A 22,125-nucleotide genomic window follows, 5' to 3' on the forward strand; every position below is an offset into this window, starting at 1 on the left:
CACCCCCTGACCACACCACGTCCTTACGTCCAGATTGAGTAAAGCAATGCTAAAATGCTAAAAATGTGTCAATATGGTTAGAGTCAGGGTGAGCAACCAATTTACTAAGATCACTTATGTATAGCTGTATGAAAACAAGTTAGAGGAGCATCTAGAATACAATCATACATGAAATACATGTCCCTGAAATTGATAAAGTGGAACTTGACGCAAACATTAGTGTTTATTTGTCAGTGGTCTTAACAAAGCAAATATGAAACTTGCACCCAAAATTAAACAGAATACCCAGAATAACCATTTAAAAATCATTTCATTATAACATATCCATATAAAGAAATTCTTATGCATCAACAGCAAAGGGACATTTTCTAGAAAAAAAAAAAAATATTTTACGAACACTGGCCTTCAGTTTCCCCTCAGTATAACTAAATATCTACTGAGAACCGATACAGAGCTAGTATGTAACATTTACAGGTAATCTTTTTGCAATTACATTTTGAGCAAAGCTTATTCATAGTTTCCAAGAGGAAGCTTTACAAGTAGCCTCTTCTTGCTGCAGCCCTGAGGGAAAGAGGCCAGACTACTTGGCCAGAGGAATGCTATTTTGTCTTACGGAAGAGGAGCTGGCTCCTCCCAATCTCCCTCTTCTCTTTGAGCCTGTTTATTTGTTCAAATGACTCTGGGTGCCTCAAAGGACGCATGAATCCTGCGAGCCCATGGGAGGCAGGTGCCAATACAAACACCTGCTGGTGCAAGGTTTCGTCTAGCTGGAGAGGATATTTCCGCTTCTCTATCCATTGAAGCAGAAAGAAATAACATTCTTTTAGGTCTCTCTACCGCTGTTTCGAATCCAGGAAAAGTATAGTCCCTGAAAAGTATGCATGTAAAATTAGTTTGTTTCCTATTAGAACCTCAATGACCATGAGCTGCTGTCCTACTTGAGCACCTTGTAAAAGCTCCTTCATGACATTTTCTGTGAAAGTCTGAGTAACTAGGACACATTAGTGATACACCCAGATATTTGATCCTCTATTGTGTAGAGACAGGAAGCCGTGAGCAAAACCCATCCTCTCTAACAATTCTTCAGAATGTCTGGTTCACTCGAGATGCTACTACAATTGATATCATGCTCGGCAACACAATAGCTTGGCAGTTTAACAGATGGCCAATGAAATGTAGTGAAGCCAATTGAAAAGTAAAGATGTAGAGCCATATTTGCAGCAATTTAAAGTCCCCATCCTCTCTTTGATATATCAAGCACTAACATACAGCAAAGTTTGCTGAAACACACTTAATAATCTGCCCATAGTTCCCATAATCTGATTATTATGAATATTACATGATTTGAAAGGGAAGGGGAATTATTTCTTTAAAGGGAAACTGAAGCTGTTCTCCTTAAATTATTAACATCTTACTTTAAGATTATAATGTCAATATTGATATCTGTTTATTGATATTAACCTCAAGGGTTAACAATGAAGCCAGCAAGTACTTGAAAATGAAGCCCAGAAACAGTGTACAGTTGTATATACCAAAGAGCCTGAGTGGGTTGACCTATAAATATTGGTCTGTTCAACCAAACACAAACACATATCTCTTTGAATTGCTTTTCTCAATATAATGTGCACAGTAAATGATCTGGCATTGGATTAAAGTGGAAATTAGGCATTCCATTCTGTAACATTCTCCTGTCTAATGGCTAAAGCTACCTGGAGTTGGGGCTTGGTAACCACTTGGACGGGAGACCTGATAGGAAATGCTGTTTTAAACGGTTACAGGGCCAATAGGTGGCAGTCTTTTCTAAGCAGAAAACCAGTTCCTCAGTGCTGTGACAGGGACACTGTGCTGTAGGAGACATCATCCTTCAGATAAAACATTAATCCAATTCCTGACTCATTATTGTGGCCATCAAAGTTTCCACTGCACTGGCAAAGAACAGGGGTTTCCCTACTGTCCTGGCCAAATTCCTGATCTGACCATCTATCATCATTCAGTTTAATGGGCAAAATGACTTCTTCCTTCCCACCTCAGCTCATGCATGTCCGCAGTATTGTTAAAAAAGACCCCCCTGCCCTTCACTATAGAACAGTTGAAGATCCATGAAAGGCACCACATAAAAGCAACCCTTCATTATCATCAGATGCTGTTGCTCCAGCGAATCTGGTGCTTTCTGAGACAGTATGAAATCATTTCTGAGGCAGGAATATCTCTTCCTTGAATTTAGAAGATTAATACCTACCACACGTCCAGGCTTTCCAGGGAATCCTGGTAATCCAGGAGGTCCTGGGGGACCATCAGCCCCAGGGTACCCCTCAACACCTTTCGGTCCAGGTAGGCCTGGGTTCCCCTGAAAATCAAAACAATAACAATGCATAGGATGAATCAGTCATATTGCCACTGCAATTATCCTCCAGTATTTCTACCCTGAAAAAAAACATCTGGAGAATTGAGAAATTCCAGTGACTGCCAGTGGAATACTAAACCACAGCACGAAATAAAAATAAAACTTGTCTTATCGCAGCAACAGAGACCATACACATTCTATAGTGCAACAAACAAGCCAGGTAATACCTGCTGTGCACATTATACACAAAGTCACTGCTGGCTGTAAATTAGTCTATGCTGTCACATCCACTTGCTCCCTCAGATTTATTGAGCTCCTTCCTTTCTTTACCTAACATAAGGAGGTGCACATATATGCATGCACACATACACTCACACACGGTTCATGCTGAACAAGACTGTTTAATTAATGCGCTATCAGACCACAGATGCCTTAGAAATACTCACTTCCTCCCCAGGTTTGCCTGGTGGCCCCTTGGCTCCTTTCTTTCCTGTTAGCCCCTGTGCACACACACACATACAGCAACATTCAGATTTTGGCTAATGCAAAAAGTCAGAAATTTGGAGTAAAATCATAGTAAGCCTTCATTATTTGCATGGGAACCTGGGGAATTCACAGACTGGAACAGTGTGTCGAGCTCGGCTTCCCTGACTGCAGATGAAAGGAATGTCTTTGGTTTGTTGTGTTATGCGTGCCAAAATGGCTTCGGTGGTCCTGCCTCTTGAAGGAGCAATTGTTGTGATGTGACATTTGATTTGCCACAAATGACCCTTGATATCCGTCTTGAAACCTCAGTGAATAACAACTATCTGTGCTCTGAGGATAAAAGTTGGCTCTTTGTTTCTATATTTATTTTATTTTTTCTTATTTGGATTCAGTTTACTAAATTGCTGTAGTATCTGTATAAACACACATGCAAACAGTAGATCACTGAAAGTTTACAAGGAAAAAACAATATTAGGGCCAACGTCTAACAGCGGAGGGAATCAAAACTACAGAAAAGACTATGTGCAAGTGATTCCTGATCATAGATGGAATGGTATGGTAGTCTATTGTAATGGATTATTAAAGCTTCACCTAAGGTCCTCATGCTTCTTTACCTATCCTTACAGAAGGCTTTAAAACTTATCATGAAAGAGATGCTATATAGCTGAACAAATCACTACTGCCACCCACACCTACCTGTGACATTTGTAACCTGAGCGTATTTGTAGCAGTTTTTAAGGACTTAAAGTATTAGACCTTATTGGCAGGTAAGTAGGGCAATGGCGATTAAATATAATCAGACTTCTTATACGTGACGCTAAAACATGCATTGCATACGTAGTTCAGTTACCAACCTTCGTTCCTATTCCATGAACATCATGCGCATACTACAGGTGTTTTTTCTCCTCTTGAATTTTTTTTATTAGAGTGACATTTGGCACTAAAGGTAAGAGGAGTCGTGATGTTACATGTTGATACATTGTAATTGTATTTTTTACTCTCCACACTTTTTTGTTATGATCATATTTATCTCAGTACATGTACAACATGTGTCCTGAAAAGAACATCACCATACGGTGACGAACTGTGAGTTGAAAGGTGTAACATAACATTAAATAGCAGGCTCATCTCCAGCCATCCCTGGCCATTCCTGACCTTACATTTGGCCACACATACCCTAATTTCTGAAGTCATGGCACTATCACTAGTCTCCAACAGGCAGAACACCAAAAGGATTTAATTGTGCAGCAGCCTGAATTAGAGGATTTATTACCAAAGCAGTGGTTGATTTAATCCTGCCCAAAGCAATAGAGAGAAATTTGAAAATTCTCATTAGTGGGCAATAAAAATGTCCAGTCTGCTCTTTATCAAAAAAAAAAATCTTTTTACTTATTTCAAACCACGTGGGCAATAATCAGCCAATTATGAAACTGCACATTTTATTTATTGCTGTCTGAATGCTTTGGCCTACAGCATCCACCTGAAATACCTAACTAAGCGTAATATTTTAGGCATCTAACTGCATTCATTTAAACTTTTCCCCAAACTAAATAAAATCACATCTCCTATAGTACACCTCACAGATCAACTAACTTGTCCTAACAAGTCATGGAGATACTTTAAATGCTACTGATGTCTTAGCTCTGGGCTGGAAATATTTTGCCATGTTTTACCTACATCTAAATGATATTTTACACGTTACATTCTTTGTTGATGAGGTCACTGCATTACAATTCATGTCACAAAAGTTTTCTTTAAAAAACATATGTATTACTGAGCTTACGTTGAGCTGAAACAGAGGGAAGTTCTGCTGAACACTTTCTGCAGCTTATGATGCAATTTGCTCAAAGATAAAATGTAAAGGTTCTTGAAACTGTTTAAATTGATTTTACTAAAGAAAAAACTCTTTAAAATATTAAATATATTCAAAATTATAAACATTTACTGCAAATGAACTTTTTTAGTTTTAAACATCTTTATGTACATGGACTTGATAAACAACAATTCTGAACCAGTTGCTTTTCACACAATCATTTCTAAAATGGTTTGGCCTTTAAAAAAAGGAGAGAGATATTCACAGAAAACTTTGATGTCAGGAATCTTGGCATCCCATTAATCTCAATGTGGGTGGCCAAGCAAAATAATCTCTCTCTCTCCACAATATCAAAGGCACTGATATGGGCACTTTCTGCATCATTTAGCCTGAGCCTGTGAATACATTCAGGACTTATTTATTATTTCTTTTTCCTGTTTTAAGAATGTCTCAAAACAAAGCAAAGCGAGCAAAACATCAAAACCCAAAGTGACGCATAATGCCTATGTGTTACATGACTGCAAAAACACAAGTACGAAATCTTCATGTGACCGGCTAACATTGCATGGTTATCCCCTTAGCCAAAGGTTGTACTATCTGAGTGGATTCAACGGTAAGGGTTCACCCAAAGCTGACAGGCAGGCACTTGAATCCAAAGAAGTGATATTAAGGATTTTATGCTTGACAATGACAGAGGATCTTGGAGGAGCTCTGCAGGAACAGATAAACCTGGCAGCCTCCGCACAGATTTTTGCCAAGACCAATTTGCATGGAAGGAAAAAGAACGCTTCAAGTGTGTTGAGCAACAGTTGCTTTTCGGGAACTTTCCCACCGTTGGCACATCAGACAGGCATTCATCCTTTCACCTGATTTCCCTTTTCTCCTTTGGGTCCCGGTTCTCCAGAGTCCCCCGGCGTTCCCTGTGTAACAGGCAACAGGCAACACACGGCTCAATGAGCACTGGAAGGTGCTCTACGAACATAGTTTCATAGTTTAATAATGCAAACTAGTTGTAGCTTTTGTGGAATATCATTTCTGAACCACTGCATGGATTAAAAATAGGTAGTCAGAATGTGTCTGGACTTACAGGTAGTCCTTGCTGTCCGAGAGCACCTCGAGGTCCAATGATACCAATGTGACCCTACAAAAAATACAGAAGTGTCTAAAACATCGTCATGAAAGGAGAATATGCTTACCTAAGACACATGGCAATGCATTTTGGTCCTTTAATTTCTAAAAATTTCAACTTCCTCCAAATAATTTTAATTTCCTGAGGAACATGCATGTCAATCTAAACTCCATGAACTTGCCTTTTCTTGTATAACCCCTAAATGAAACTCTTTGGATGTACTGGTCTCACAAAAAATATCTGCAGAGAAACTGAATGTTGAATGAGGTAAAATGTATTCTTTGTAGATATACATTTAAGCAGAAATAATTTTCCATTTGCCAACAATCTGCACTGGATCTGCGTGGGTTTCTTCAGCTTTCTACTGCATGACCCTTGCAAAACCCTTCTTTCATGCATGACATACAAAGCTATACTAGGGTACAGAGGGCCATTTCTGCCCAGCCATGTAAACGGCTTAGAGATTGAGGCTTGTAATTCATTAGCCACACAGTTTACACAGCCACATCTGGAGACCTAAGCATGGACAATTGAGGAATTTGAATGGAAACCTAGATGCTTTTCAAGAACTGCTGAAAGACTGTTCATTTTATTTTGAACTCTCTTCCAATTATTGAAAATTTCAAATAAGTTCCTCCAAAATATTTAACTCATTTATTTGCTACACCAGAAGGGGTATGAATCCAGAAAACCCACATGAGTACTTCCAGTCAAGTACTTTCATCTGTACGCAATAAAACTCCTCACATGATCTCACCATAATCATGTTGTGTTTACGGTTACATGTGTGGTGTTTTTTTATGGGTAAAGCCAGCCAGTCATGCAATACTGATAAGCACAGATTTCCTTCAACTTTTTCACATGGGCTGCAGTAATCCTGCGTTCTTTTCATTTATGAGTGCAGGAGGCTCAAAAGATGCTTGTGTGGTCTCTTTTTATCTCAGCTATAGGGTTTTTCAGCATTGCAAGCACACAGTTCTGTGGGAGATGTGACCTCAGGTCTAGTTTTACCTGATACCCCTCATCCCCTGGCTCTCCTCTCTCCCCGCGCTCGCCAGCAGGACCCTATCCAGACACAAACAGAATCATTGCATGGATGAGTGCTTTTGCCAATGTGCGGTACACATACTGGAGAGCTCTGAATGTCATCAGTGTCCCCCCCTAGAATGGCTTCCTTTTCAGGCTGGCCTAATTTGCCATGCATTCTTGGAAAGTAGGTAAAGACTGAGCAAAACAGAATGTTACATTGTGCTTCATCCTAGAACAGACTGAAGCAGCGATAACACACCACTGTTCTTTGTAGGTATGCAGGACGCCATCTATAAAAAACTTTCAAGGAAACCTCTCAAACTCTGGCTCTTGCCAGCGTCAACTCAGTTTCTCAGGGGAGTGAAATCCTACTGGCTTGTCCCCTTGCTGAAAACCTGAAAATATGAACTGCCACTGTGATGACATAATGACAGATAAGAACACAGGACATAAGTAGCTATGTGATGCAAAGGTATCTGTACTGCTAGGAACAACATGGGTTTAGCTTATGATCTTTTAGGCTTCACTTCATTCAAATCAGGTAATACCATAATTCACTGTGTCTTTCTTATTACACAGGCAGTCTGACAGAGGCATTTACTTCTGGACAACGACAGGGTCAGACTTAGACATATTCTTCCTAGCATACTCTAGAGAGCATACGGTATGCTTAGCATGAACTAAGTTGAATACTCAACCCCTGTTTTCATAAGCGTCAGGGCATAACTCCAGTGTGCAAAATACCCGGTGGCAATCAGGGGGTCCCCCCTACCCATACCTGCCAACATTTAGGTTTCAAAATACGGGATGTTTTTTCACGGGGGGGGGGGGGGGGGATCATTGAATTAAGAATGCGCTTTTGACCCTGCCTGTTCTGGCACTATGAACTTGGCCTACGATTTCAATACCTGGAACCGGAGTACGCTTGGTCTGCATTTGAGTCCGTGCCTGTGCTCTGACAGCATCATTAGCGATTAATACTTTGTGAGGAATTCAACCGAGAAGAAGGGATGTGAGGCTTTAACGGTTAAAAGACATTTTTAGTGACAACTGCAAGTGAAAAATTTTAAAGAATTTCCCAGAGGCCCCCAAAATTTTGCTGTTGAGCCTTTCAGGGGGTCTCAAGTGTCAATCAAGGGGTCTCAGACCCCCTGAGACCCCCCCCCCCCCATTTCGCACCCTGCATAACTCAAAACATGGGTCTATAAGCAGTATCAACTGACTTTCCTTTATGTAATTAGAGCTTCTGAAAAGCAAGAATTACACAACAGCAACATGCCTCTCACATTGCCCTCTGTGCAACAACTGAACAAGAATGGGAAGTGTAAGGAAAGCAAGACCTACTGGTTCACCTAAGGGCCCGGGTGGTCCTGGGGTTTTGTTATCTTCTCCTGGGTAGCCCTGAAAAAGTAAAATGTTTTAACAAGACTGGATGTTTATATTCAAATTCTATTTAACAAAATTTGCATTACATAAACTTAACCCAGAGATAAAGTTATAATTAATAATCATGAGTAACAAGACCTAAAATAGTGAAATTCTCTCTGAAAGCAACTCCTCATACATTCTTCAAATGTCTACTGAAAGAATTTATACACTGCAACTTATACTAAAATATATGCACATACATGAACAGACAAGTGTTTAGATTACCTTTTCACCCTTTGGACCAGGTGGTCCCACGGGTCCTGGCTTGCCTGGGTGACCCTGAGAAGAAGAGAGCCCTGAATTACAAACATAGCACAGCAAACATACGTGCATATTTGTATATGTATATTTACATACACTATGTGGCCAAAAGTATGTGGACACCTGACCATCCACAAGATTTTGGAGCGTGTCTGTGGGAATTTGTACCCATTCAAGAGCATTTCTGAGGTCAGGCACTGATGTTGGACAAGAAGGCCTGGCTCGCAATCGGTGTTCTATTTCATCCCAAAGGTGTTCAGGGCTCTGTGCAGGCCACTGGAGTTCCTCCACACCAAACTCATCAAACCATGTCTTTATGGACGTTGCTTTGTGCACAGGGGCACAGTCATGCTGGAACAGGAAAGGGCTTTCCCCAAACTGTTGCCACAAAGTTGGAAGCATACAATTGTCTAAAATGTCTTTGTATGCTGTAGCATTGATGCTACCCTTCACTGGAACTAAGGGGCCTAGCCCCAGACCATTATCCCTCCTCCACCAAACTTTACAGTAGGCACTATGCATTCTGGTAGGTAGTGCACTCCTGGCATCTGCCAAACCCAGATTCATCCATCACACTGCCAGATAGTGAAGTGTAATTCATCACTCCAGAGAACACGTTTCCACTGCTCCAGAGTCCAGTGGTAACATGCTTTGCACCACTCCAGCTGTCGCTTGGCATTGCGCATAGTGATGTTGGGCTTGTGTGCAGCTGCTCGGCCATGGAAACCCATTTCATGAAGCTCCCGACACACAGTTCTTGTGCTGATGTTGCAGCCAGAGACAGTTTGGAACTCTGTAGCGAATGATTCAAGAGGATAGGCGGTTTTTACGTGCTACGCACTTCAGCACTCGGCGGCCCCACTCTGTAAGTTTGCATGGTCTACCACTTCGTGGCTGAGCTGTTGTTGCTCCTAGACGCTTCTACTTGACAATAATAACACTTACAACTGACCAGGGCAGATCTAGCAGGGCAGAAATTTTGTGAACTGACTTGTAGCAAAGATGGTATCCTATGACAGTGCCACGTTTAAAGTCACTGAGCTCTCCAGTACGACCCATTCTACTTCCAAGGTTTGTCTATGGAGATTGCACAGCTATGTGCTTGATTTTATGCGCCTGTTAACAATCAGTGTGGCTGAAACACCTGAACTCAATAATTAGGAGGGGTGTCCATATACTTTTGGCCATATAGTATATTTATAGATATACATATATAGTTGTGTATATATATATATATATATATATATATATATATACACACACACACATACACACACATTAACCTCACACTTGTAATACTTATCAAGACAGTGCACAGGAATGTGTTGAACTGAATGTAAAATGAATGCGCAGTAATGACTGCAATAAATCCCATGCACAACCTTTGTGGTTTCTTCTGATACTTAGTAACATACATAATATTCCATGACACAGAGAAAGAATGCACTGCTCCAGGATAGATATTTGGCAGGTTTTGATTGCTGGCCCTGTATTGTTTAACTTGCTTGTGTTGATTTTCAATAAGCCATGTTATTGTTTGTATTACCTCTGAATGGAGGGGCTGACCCATCTTGACAGTCAGTGGAAATATGATATACACATTGCTACACTGAATGTAACAAGTCAATAAACCTTTAGCTTAAAGGTATAATGCCAAATCTTACAATTCCACAATGTGGTAATGTCAAACTTATCACTAACCATTTAGTTCTGCTGGTTTTGTGATGCTGATGTTCACTGCTCATTGGAGACAGCTGAACAATTCAGTGGGTTTCCATGGCTGTTGCCATTGACACTCTGCACAGAGTTGGATGCACTAGCTGTTTATGAAATGAGGCGAAGTTACTTACTGTGTAACCTGTCATTCCAGGTTCCCCTTCTGGACCCATCACTCCCTGCCGACCCTGGCGATAATATAGAAAACAGACACTTTGGTCTCTTACCCTGAAACTAGAGCAAAGCATAACATGGGTGTTCTTGGCAGTCACATTACCCGCATGCTTTGGAATTAAGTCCTACAGAGGAGCAGCAGAATCCTACTTTGTCATACCCTTTCAAAAATGGCATTTTGGAACTGTTTCAAAAATTCACATTGCAAATCAAATTTCTTTTCCCCATGATCTCATGTGTATGTGTGTGTGTGTGTGTGTGTATATATATATATGTGCATCCTGTGGGCCCCTATTGCATTGGAAAGGTTATTTGAGGCACTGACTTTGCTTTTGAAATCATTTAATTAATCAACATGATGTATGACTCTCCAAATACCACAGGCTTAACAGTCCTTTAATTGCTATCCACAACAAAGAAAGATTAGCCTTTTATGCTATAATCAGATTTAACAGAATTACTGTAAAAAAGCTGCTCAGTTTAAACACTTCATTTGGCTGAGACCAGCAAGGTTTTATCTGCATAAGGTCACTTAGACCCTTTGCTTAGTGAATTTGGCCTCAAGAGAAAGTTGGAGTGTGTGATGCTTACTTAACTGAATATCAAATGGCTGCCGATGAATTGAGATATGTAGAATAATGTAAGATCTCAACGATGAGTGAAATTGCTTAAGAAAAACTGGTGAGTTTGCCTCATTTTACCTCACGGGTTCCCTACAGCCACAAACTGTCAACCGTAAACTGCCAATAAACATGTTGTTTAATCTGAACTGCAATACTGCCTTTTTGTTTACTAAAATCAGGAAGTAAATAACTGTTCATTTGCATACAGTATTACAGTGTATTCTACTAAAAACAAAGTGTTGTAGTGAAAATAAATAAACAGGAGCTCTTCCTGTTCTCTGTTTAATACACATTGTGTGTCCACTTTGCTTCAGCGAGCACTACATCCACAAAGAGTTAAGAGAAACTGGCACTAACTGGAGGGCCTCTGGTTCCTCTTGCACCTTTTGGTCCTTTTTCACCAGGCTGTCCGTTCTCCCCACGTGACCCCGTCTCACCAACATGCCCTGGTGGTCCTCTCTCACCCTGCAAGTCCCAAAAATTGCTTCTGAGTACAAATGAGGGCATTAAAGGATCTACACCAGCTACAGAAGATCTGAGGATTGGCACAAAGCGTGAATACCTTTCAAACCTGGGAACTGTCCTTTTATATGAAACCTTTAGATCTAGCCAGTGAATAAACATAAGTTACAACCTAGCTATGCTGTCAACCGAGAAACTGACACAAACAGTATTTTAACAAACTCAACCTTAATAAATATTACCTTCTTCCCATGTCGCCCTCGGTTCCCAGGGAGGCCTTGTTTTCCTTCTGGACCCTAATTTCAGAAGGATAAATTAGAACTTTTCACTTCACACAATCCATTGGCAGCACACAATAATGTTATTTCTTTTTGTCCTATTTTATAACACAGTAATAATAATCTAATCCATCTACAGATAGCCTTTCATACTAGGTTCCTGAAGCACATTCATCTTATCCACCACCAATGTGTGTAAAAACAATTAACAACCATCAGTATTAGTAGAAAGATAAAAGGGATGACAAAATAATCACATGGTCATCTTATAACAAGCAGATTGTCCATTTAGACAAAAAAATGGGGTTACTGCCACTATTTTTCCAAAACTAACCACAGGATTTTTAGTGACCACACCGGAAAATGCCCTGCACAACACAGTGTGCCTGTTCTTGTGCTGTAGGACATGTTTTGTAACTCAGTCAGGAATGGAGGCTGGACCATCAACAAAACTGAAAACGGTCTGTCTGTTTTTCTTTTTTGTCGTAGTTCAATCTGTCTGCATTCATCGATAAAGGTTTACACTGATCCCACGTATGCTCAGACTTGCACTACCTCAGAGGTCACTCACAGATGTACTCACCTGGAAACCACGTTTTCCAGGCTCACCAGGAATGCCAGGAGGACCAGGGTCTCCAACTTCACCTTTGTCCCCAGTTTCTCCCATAGGCCCGCGGTCCCCTGGTTCCCCCTAGAGGCCAAGACAAGGCCATGAGACAGGTTGCAGAGGCTGGTCATTCTCAGATGTACACAAGGCAGTGCTGACGGTGATTGTACAATCATGTGTGCTACAAAAACATTCCTATTCCTAATTCTCCATTTACAAAACCATGGCAACAAATGGTTCAGAGTAATAAATAGGATTCTTATTTTATTCAGTTCTCTACCTTGTGTCCATCCTTTCCTTGAACACCCTCTTCACCAACAGGACCTGGAGGACCCTACAAAATACAGATTATTAGTGTTATCTGGCACCAGGAAAAATTGCAGCCACAGTGGTTTTATGATCTAAGTCTAATGAATGTAATTCAGCTATAAACTCAATTCTAATTGCTTTTAAGTCTTGATTTTGACAATTCAAATCTTTACTCAATATGTCAAACTCAACTGCTGGGCACATAGCAACATGCTTCGGATTTGAAAGTGTTACTGCTGTATTTTTTTTTTGGATAAAACCATAACCATTGCATGTATTTGGATGAACTGCTCTTATCATTCACTCAAGTAGATGTATAAATATACAGAGGGCTAAATTAAAATGGAATCATGAAACTGAGATTAGTGTCAATAAAAATGGAACAAAAAATATAATTGTTTAAATAATTCTCCAAACAGTAGAGATTTCAGCACAGGGTCTAAAACAAAAGGGTCTCTATGGTACTTCATGGAAACAAGACAGAAATGTAGACGATTCAGGAACCAGCAGAGGTTATCAATACAGTCCAACAGACAAAAACAATTCAATCAATGCCCTTTTGTAACCAAAAGATTACATGCATTCATCAAAGCAAAATATGAAAATATACAACCGTATAATGTCCACCTAAACACAAGCACTGAGATTATCTTTTATAAAAGACTCACTCTCATTCCTTGTTGTCCTTGCTCGCCTTCATTTCCAGATGGGCCAACGTCTCCCTGAAGGGAACAACATGGGGTTCAGAACAGCTTACTATGTAAACTATTAATCCCTTTCAAAATCCTGAGTTTAGACTGAATTTTCTCTGGCTTTATGAAACTTGCTCAGATCAGGGAAAAAAACAACAACATTGGAGCCTTTCTCTACACACACCATTTAAAAAGTGAGAAGGAATGGATACTGAACAAAATAGTATATAGTCTGTTACAATGTGCTCTATCATATACTTGTGTGCCTAATTTAGGGCCGTATGGAGTCTTCTCATGGATAGAAATGATTATTCTGGAGTTGAAAATGTCCTGATGATTAACACTAATTCAGCTTACAAAAGACACCACACTACATAGTAATTAAACTAAAATGCATATCTTAGCATGGAAAGAGTCCTCTGTCACTCGTCTTACTGTCACTGGTTGTTAGCAATGCAGTTCACCAGGTGCTCTAACAGCTACCATGCTCTCAAAGTGACCTTTGCTGACAGAAAAAAAAAAAAAAACTCTGAGGTGAAACAATGTCATCCAAGTGAAGGGCAGGATTGTTTCCAAAGTTTTAGATTGTTTTAGTAATTTTTGCCAGCCCTTGGCTAGCTTGATGTTAGGCTAAAAAGATAAAAACATAAAAGGGCAATCATTAAATTATGTCATAATTAGATGATAACGGTTGTAAAGCCTATGTTCCATGAAATGTTTTTAATATAGCCTGTATCAGATCTGTCTAAATTTTTCCCAGGTAGAGTCTTGTGATGTACAACCCATATGCAACAGACTAGCAACATTTCTTACTTTATTGCAACTAGTAAACATCTATCCCATCCTATGCAACTATTTTTGTTTAACATGAGTGATCAAGGTTGGTGACAATTATGGGGGAGCTGCATGTTTTAGTCTGGGGAAGCCAGTCAAACATAATGCAGTGTTATAGAAAACACAAAGACACTTTACTCCCCCAAAACGTGGGAAGCACTGCATGAGTTAAAATATGTATTTTAGAACATTCCTGGCTACCCAAATGAACTGTATCTGTGTTTCATTGGTCTAACAACAGAAACGGAAAGCACACACTGACTCTGTGAATGACTACACTGTGTGTGACTCAAAACATTATGGAAAAGCCTTTTGTTTGAAAAGACAAAAGATGAGGACTATGGAAAAGACTGACTGTCAGGTAAGCACCTGGATAAAAGACACTGCACAGCCATTACAAATGGACAACAGAGGATTTGGTTTTAAACTTGTGCATCACAACTGCTTTTAGGGTGAACCTTGTTAACACTTCCCAATCTTATCAAGTTCTTTTTGTTAAAGGTGACCTACAACATACACTCCCACATCTCAACACCTGCTCAAAACAAAAAAATAACTGTTAATAGCTGATAGTGATGCTTAAATTTATTATGTTGTCATTATCACTAAATTAACTGCATTCTTACTTCTAGTAAAATACCCCACACAACTGCTAACATGAGCTAATTTTAGGAATTATTAATGTTTTCAGGATAATCAATGTTTTTAATAATTTTTAACTGAACTGATGTTAATATCAGTTTTTGAGGTCAGAGGCAAGCCCTTCCATTAGATACAACTCAGTAAAAGTGTATTTTTGCACTGCATCAAAGTGATAGCATCTGTAAAAGCATTGGCATTTTTCTTTTCCCAGCAAGTCTTACACTAAAGAGATTACAGTTTACCTTGTGACAAAAACAACCTATCTGTGTCACAATAGTAATGTCAATAGCATAACTTGTAACTTTTGTACATGAATGTACATTTTTTTGTACATTGTACATTATACAGCAAATACGAAACTAAAACAGCCAGTGAAGCCACTGAAACACATATAAACCATGTATCTACCCCTAAAGCAGTTTTTCTCAATCCTACTCCTGGAGGCCTCCTGCTCTGCACATTTTCCATCTATCCTTGCCCTACCTACCTGACTGAACTCATCGACGGCACTTTTGATTAGCTCAGCACACCTTTAATTTAATTGCTGCTTGATTTATTTAATCAAGCAGCAAGGATCGATAGAAGATATGCAGGACAGCGGGCCTCCAGGAGTAGGATTGAGAAACGCTGCCCGAAAGTATACAAGTGAAGGGAAAGGCTTTGGAGGTTCTCTGAAACTGACCTTGGGCCCAGGTTCTCCCACAGGGCCAGGCTCTCCTTCAGGTCCTGGTGGTCCCTGCAGGGAGAGGAAGGAAGGAGGAGAGCTGTAAGTATAAGATGATTGACAGCTGAATGAGTCAGAGATGAGTATGATATAACAGTGCTGTTACCACTAGGCCAAGCTCGCCATCAGGTCCTGCCTCTCCCTGTGGTCCTCTGGGGCCCTTAAAACAACAAACAAACACAGGCTTCAAAGCTAGGCCTCTGTTTCTGTTACACTGGAATAAACATAGACACAGAGGAAATATTCAACTGCAGGACTACAATAATTGAGTAATACCAAACTGATTAAGTGTCTGGTCGGAAAGAAAAAATAATAATGTTGAACTAGTTTCACTGTTATAAACCTAATCTGGTATTTGCATTGTAAGTGTATATATTTAACAGAAAGAAAAGGGGAAATTCAAATCTGGCAAAGGCAAAATACTGGCAGAGGTGGAGAATCACATGCATGTTAACCTTTATATTCATCTTCTATTACACACAAAATAACATAAATCTTGAAAAACATTTATTCAGACAGCAGACTTTCTTACTGTAGTACTCTAAGGCTACTGGAATCGTAAGGAAATGGTAGTACTTACTGGTGGCCCATGGGGTCCTTTCTCTCCAGTGTTGCCAGGAATCCCTGGTTTACCCTGGAAAACAAACAAAAACATGCAGGCTGTCCATAAATAGAGCTATTATTTCTAAGGTTATTGATTTATTTTTCCAATTTGTTATTTATCCATTATTTGTTATTTGTTATTTAACTCTGAAATAAGAATACTATTGCAATATCTACAGTAAATAACTTGTGTCAACTCAATGTCAGTAAGAGCTAGTAGAAAGCTGCCAGCAAATGATCTGTAAATTACACTGACACACATCACAACTGGGATGCCGCAGCAACCGGTGAAACCGGGGCAGACACACTCCATAAAGTTTAATATCAGGGAATCATAGGCTACTCTGTGTCACCTCTTCAGGACTTGGCATAATTTTGTAACTATACAGTGCTGCCCACCAGCTGTTGGTGCTTCCTGATAGGTTACAAAGCACTCACCATAACTGAAAAGCCAATTGGCCTCATTCATTAAGATGTTCTAGGGAAAAGGTCAGCTCGGCGCCCAGAGAAAATACAGAGGGGTGCACTTACAATCCACGGGAGGGGCACAAAACGTCATATCTTAAAAAACGTAATAAATACTATGTAGCCATTGGGATATAAGGAGACAATTGGGGGTGCACTGAAGTCCATCTGGGGGTGCAATGCACCTCACCACCCTCATAGTGCCAGCACTGGGAAAAGATCACACTAAAAAGTCACGTAGGATCCATGAAATGTACTGAAACACTCAGTTTTGTTCATTCATATGATGATGAATCCCAACTCCGAAATTAGATGCATGTTATTTGTTACATAAGGGCATTCTGACTTCTGAGTCACAGGTATAGCTGATGCTACGAAAAGGTACAAAGGCAGGATATTTTCAGAGATTCAGACATGGAAATAATCTTGAGATTGATTCAAGAAAAAAAATACAAATTGACAGTGTGTGGGCGTAGACTTTACAAATGTAAGCCGGGGGTGAAGGTGCACGGCTGCATATAATTAATAGAGTACCCTGGCTCAAAGATGCACATCAATTCTATGGCAGAGGGTCCTCTCATTGCTGTTAGTCTGGTGGCCAACAAATGCCATGTTTCATGGCCATATAAAGGAGGACACAGTGGACTAATGTTATCTTGTACACCTTCTCTCCTGTGCGCTAAAGAATGCCTCCTGCTGTGTCCAAACATCCACCAGCCTTTTAGCAAATCCAGCTCCATGACTGACCACGTGCATGTATGTGTTTTCATGCAACCTCCCGCTGCCTGTGCCAGCAGTATCATCAGCCAAGGTTTAATTAAATATAGAAGAAAATACCTCTAATGAAGGTTGCTTAACTGAAATGTTTGCCAATTTGCACTTCACCCTCTGCTTTTGGGCACTTCACCTGTGGTTACCTTCTTTTGGCAGGACTTTTTTGTCCCAGGGTATAACAGTATGAGGGTTTACATTTGTATCTTGGTTTGTTTCCCAAAACCAATGCACCTGTAGTAAGCACTGAGTTCAGTTTTTGCTTATAGGCAGAGAATAAAACACTTTTCAGCATGTAACCTCTGTTACCTACAGTATAAGACAGATTTGCAATGATTTGGCAAGTAAATTACCTGCAGTATAAGACTGGATTAGTTACTTAGTATATTTTTGTTTATTGTAGATTGAACTTCTTTTATATTATATAAATTAATATTATATATTAATTGCAAAAGGTCAGTTTGTTCACATACAAATCTGATACTTGCACAGTTTTATTGGAAGGGCAAAACATGCCTGTGGCACAAGTGGTCTGGAGCAGCCATGAAATTTGTTTATACATGGCTACAAAAGAACAAACATGATGTCCAAACTGATTGTCATTTTGATCAAATACATACTTTACACACAAAAATGTTTGTACGCATGAATAGTGAATTGGGCCCAGTGTTTCTGTGAAGCTACTCATTTTTTTCCACTTGTCATGCTTACAAGGTTTGTAGTGGTAGGTTCTGCAAATTCATAAAGAAGAGTCTTTATTTCCTTTTATTTTTTAAAATACCAACAAAAGAAGCTAATTCTTTTACAGACTTGTAAACATAGCAATCAAGTTCTCATACAAACCAAGGAATATAATTTTCCATCTATCTCTCTCTCCCTTTCTTTCTCTCTCTCTGTCTGGATTGAATAAGATCACCTTAGGGACTGGAGGCAATATCCATTTTAACATTCTCATAAAAATATACACAGTTTAATGTTTCCCTCACAGGCACCCTCATGTGCTTTCGGAGCTCATACTGACACAGTAAAAATTATTGGATCATTTCAGGGAGATTCAAATCAAACAGAAATGTAGCATAGAGCATTAGAGCACACACAATTTGAGAAAGAGAGATTTCAAGGTATCATTCCTTCAGTAAGTCTCCTCTCCACATGTAATTTTATCTTTATTATTTCATATCTCTAACTGCTTTTTTGCTGCACTCATACCAGAAACAGTGATAACACAGAGAAAATATCATCTTCTGACACACTGAGTTATTACTGAATGGATATTTTCATCTGTCGGTACTCCTGCAAGGCTACTGACACCCTGCAGTGGACAGGAATTATTAAAAATATTATTAGTTATTAATATATAAAAATATTATTAATAATATTAACAATATTATTGAAAAGAATGATTGATATTCACTCACAGTATGAATAAGCAATTATCTTTTGTAAGATCTTCAATGTTGACCCGAAGTTAACATCGTTTCAGAATATGCACGCAGTAAGAATAAGCAATTTTTGGTTTGTTTTCTGAACGTATTCAGAATGTATTCTGAAGAACGTACTCATGGTAATTTCCAAGAAAGATGGCAAAATTAAATGAGCTCAATGAAAATCATACTGTGCCTACCAGCTGTAATCTTGACCAGGCAACACAAATGAACACAATTTACAGAGTACCTGTATAATTCCACAGCACTGTATGCAATTATCTTTAGTGTACCTCCAGCCTAAAAAAAAATCATTCTGTATCCTGTGTGTGTGTGTGACTACAATGTGTTTTACCCTGTTCCAAATGTTTACATGTATTTACTAAATTTACTACATATAAACTATATTTGTTACGAAATCACACAGAAAAAAATAAAATACATCTATATATTCAAATAAAACAATAGTAGTCCTGATTATTTTCATTGCAGAACAAGACCATTTACACAATGTGGTCCCTACAGTAGCAGTAGCAACAACTTTAAAATTCAAACAAAAATGGGTAGTATTATAAAACTTGCCTAGAAATTATTAAAAACAGAATCAAAACAAAGTAACCACAATTTAATCTGTTCCAGTCACACTGTTTTAACAGCTGCCTTTATTTTTGGGTTGCTACTGAGCACAAGCAGAAAGAGTCCACTGACAATATCCATAACTCATGATTCATAACTTTCATTTAAAAGATTATCACATTTCCTTCACGTGGTGAATAAATGCAGACAAATCTAAGGGCCAACCTCAGGAATGCCCTTCTGCATTGTGGCTTGCAAGAGATCAATAACGATTTCCACTGAAGGCTTTCAGCCCTGTATTTCTTCTGTTCATGCAAAGCACGTGGCATATTACTAAAATTACATTCATGGACGTCATTCTCTTCACATTTTTTGCAAGCACTTTACATATTTTTCATGTTCCATTATCTTCAGATCTGATTTTTGGCTGAAAGGTTGATTATAGCTGGTAACCAGGGACATCTCAAGGAACACAGTATATTCCAGAGACGGCATCACACAGTTACATAATCCCAGAGGCAAGCATTGCCCACATTACAATACATTACATCTATTAATTTGGCAGACGCTTTTATCCAAAGCAACTTACAAGTGAGGTACAATACAACACAAGCGAAAAACCATATGGAGTCAACAATATTAGAAGTACTGCATGACCAGGTTTCAAAGGTTGGCCAGGCAAGGTACAAACTAGCAGGTAAAGCTAATGAGTGTGTTAAACAATTACATTACTCTTTAATTATAATTTTATTTTATAGTTTAGTAGGAGACAGTTTGAGACATGAGAAGATCCTTTAGGAGGGTAATGTTTCAGGTGCTCGGCACAAATTAACCACTATTCTATTATTCTATTGTGCTTTTCCCCACAGATACAGGATACAAGAACTTTCCACTGCCAGTACATGATAGCAGAAGATCTCCCACCCTTGCCCCTCTGCAGGAATTTCTGTCTGTGATTTTGTATTGTTATTAAGCTGAATAAAGCCACATATTTTTACTGCCTTTTGAATAACAGCCAGTGACTTCTTTGCTGCCAGCTGTTTCTTGCATTACAGACATTATGTTGCAGTTCTTACTTGGTGTACTAGAATCCAAACATTTACTATATCATTGTGTACAGGGAGTCCACAATCCCAATCAAACCTGCATTTTTTTTTACTTGTGACATTCTCCCCAAATCAACAGGCTGGCCAGACTCTTCCTGTTGCCAAGCTAAGTGACACACCCCACGTCTGAATGTAGCAACATAGTGATGAACACAATAAGCCCTTTTATTTTAATCTGACCATAATGCGGTATTCTAGGTTGGAAACTTCTAGTAATTGTGACCAGGCCTAAATCAAAACCAGTAAATAAGTCTCTTCTTTACATATGATTGGGATATGCTATGTTGAAACTGTAAATGAGTGGCAATCAGTGTAAATCACAGCAAAGATTATTGTTGCATGATTAATGTGAATACATTGAATAATAAAAAGGAAATAACTACTATATCACAGTAAACAACTTCCATCTTGCTATTCTGTTCTCCACATTAACTCACTTAGTCTGGCATTCACACCAGTGCACACTAGATGGCGCTCAAACTCTGGAGAGAATTTGAAAAAGGGAGTACTGGGTGAGAGCTCCCAAAGACAGCTCTGTTTACCTTAATTGTTTCATTACGGTGGTAAACACAGGACAGAGCACTTCCCCTACGCTGGTATTAATAAAAGTGTTGAAGTGTTGAGCGTTACAGCAAAACCAGCATATTAAACACAACGACAGACCCCCCCCCCCCCTTTATTAAATCATCAAAGGCGAGAGGGGGGGGCTGCCTGGGTTCCTGCTTGACGTGCAGTGAGACACGTCCCTGCCAGATGAGCCCCAGGCTCTTGCATATGGGAAGCAACCTAAATAAAACCTGCCCGGATTTCACACACAGCGGAAACACGTGTTCCCCGGTCAACAAACGGAGCTGTATGTGGACAGCAGCACACTACATCATCTAAGTCAGGTTATAGAAAAAGAACAGGGGATTGCCTGTATTTATACATCGATGGCGGGAGAACAACTAGATGCATTAACATCACATCTTTCTTGAGCAGGAGTGTCAAACATCCCAACATCTGGTTGGAAAAAGCAAGTTATTTATACAGGAAAGTAAACAGCTGTGTGGCGTAGTCAAAGCATTAGGGCTCATTACAGCATTGAGTTGGATTCATCTTAGTCAGCATTTAAGCATCCATTTGCTCAGTATCCGTCCTTACAAATTCACTTGACTTACTATCCATAAATGAAGCTGAGCATCTCCTAAAGCAATTCAGCTTAAGCACCTTGTTTAGGGGTGATATACCACTGCCCCACCAGGGCTTTGTACCATCAGTCTTCTGGTTATAAGACCAGCTGTGTCAACACTATGCTACTCTGCAACACAGCATAAGAAGATGTAGGTAATATGAATTGTGGCAGTAGGTGGAGAGCAATCAGGGGGTATATCAATCAAACTACAGAAACCAGTTAAGCACTAACGGAGCATTTAGACTGACGTGTTCAATGCCCATTGATGCTCTGCATTGGTCATCATTAGCAGATATTACAGTTATGTGCATTTGTACTGCTCATGAGTGAAGTTACTCCAAATTATTGCAGAATATTTGCAATGCAAGACCTGTGATTACCGTCCAGTGTATCCTGCACATGTGCATGTATCCTGTCACAAAACGCTGCACTGGAACAGCCGGGAGACGGAGTTG

General features: G+C 39.5%; 1 protein-coding gene across 1 annotated transcript in view; it reads right to left on the minus strand.

Moving 5' to 3' along the window:
- Positions 1-22,125, minus strand: part of LOC118771616 (collagen alpha-1(XXIV) chain) — a 98,860-nt gene that overhangs the window by 9,099 nt on the left and 67,636 nt on the right. The window contains exons 31-45 of the mRNA XM_036519609.1: positions 16,593-16,597; positions 16,132-16,185; positions 15,510-15,563; positions 12,631-12,684; positions 12,327-12,434; positions 11,708-11,761; positions 11,361-11,490; positions 10,341-10,394; positions 8,455-8,508; positions 8,146-8,202; positions 6,784-6,837; positions 5,731-5,784; positions 5,510-5,563; positions 2,791-2,844; positions 2,240-2,347 (exon numbers count right to left, since the gene is read on the minus strand). Of these exons, the coding sequence (XP_036375502.1) occupies positions 2,240-2,347; positions 2,791-2,844; positions 5,510-5,563; positions 5,731-5,784; positions 6,784-6,837; positions 8,146-8,202; positions 8,455-8,508; positions 10,341-10,394; positions 11,361-11,490; positions 11,708-11,761; positions 12,327-12,434; positions 12,631-12,684; positions 15,510-15,563; positions 16,132-16,185; positions 16,593-16,597 (948 nt within the window). The remainder of the gene's footprint in view (positions 1-2,239; positions 2,348-2,790; positions 2,845-5,509; positions 5,564-5,730; positions 5,785-6,783; positions 6,838-8,145; positions 8,203-8,454; positions 8,509-10,340; positions 10,395-11,360; positions 11,491-11,707; positions 11,762-12,326; positions 12,435-12,630; positions 12,685-15,509; positions 15,564-16,131; positions 16,186-16,592; positions 16,598-22,125) is intronic.

The sequence above is a fragment of the Megalops cyprinoides genome, chromosome 2, assembly GCF_013368585.1.
Source record: "Megalops cyprinoides isolate fMegCyp1 chromosome 2, fMegCyp1.pri, whole genome shotgun sequence".
Taxonomy (NCBI): domain Eukaryota; kingdom Metazoa; phylum Chordata; class Actinopteri; order Elopiformes; family Megalopidae; genus Megalops; species Megalops cyprinoides.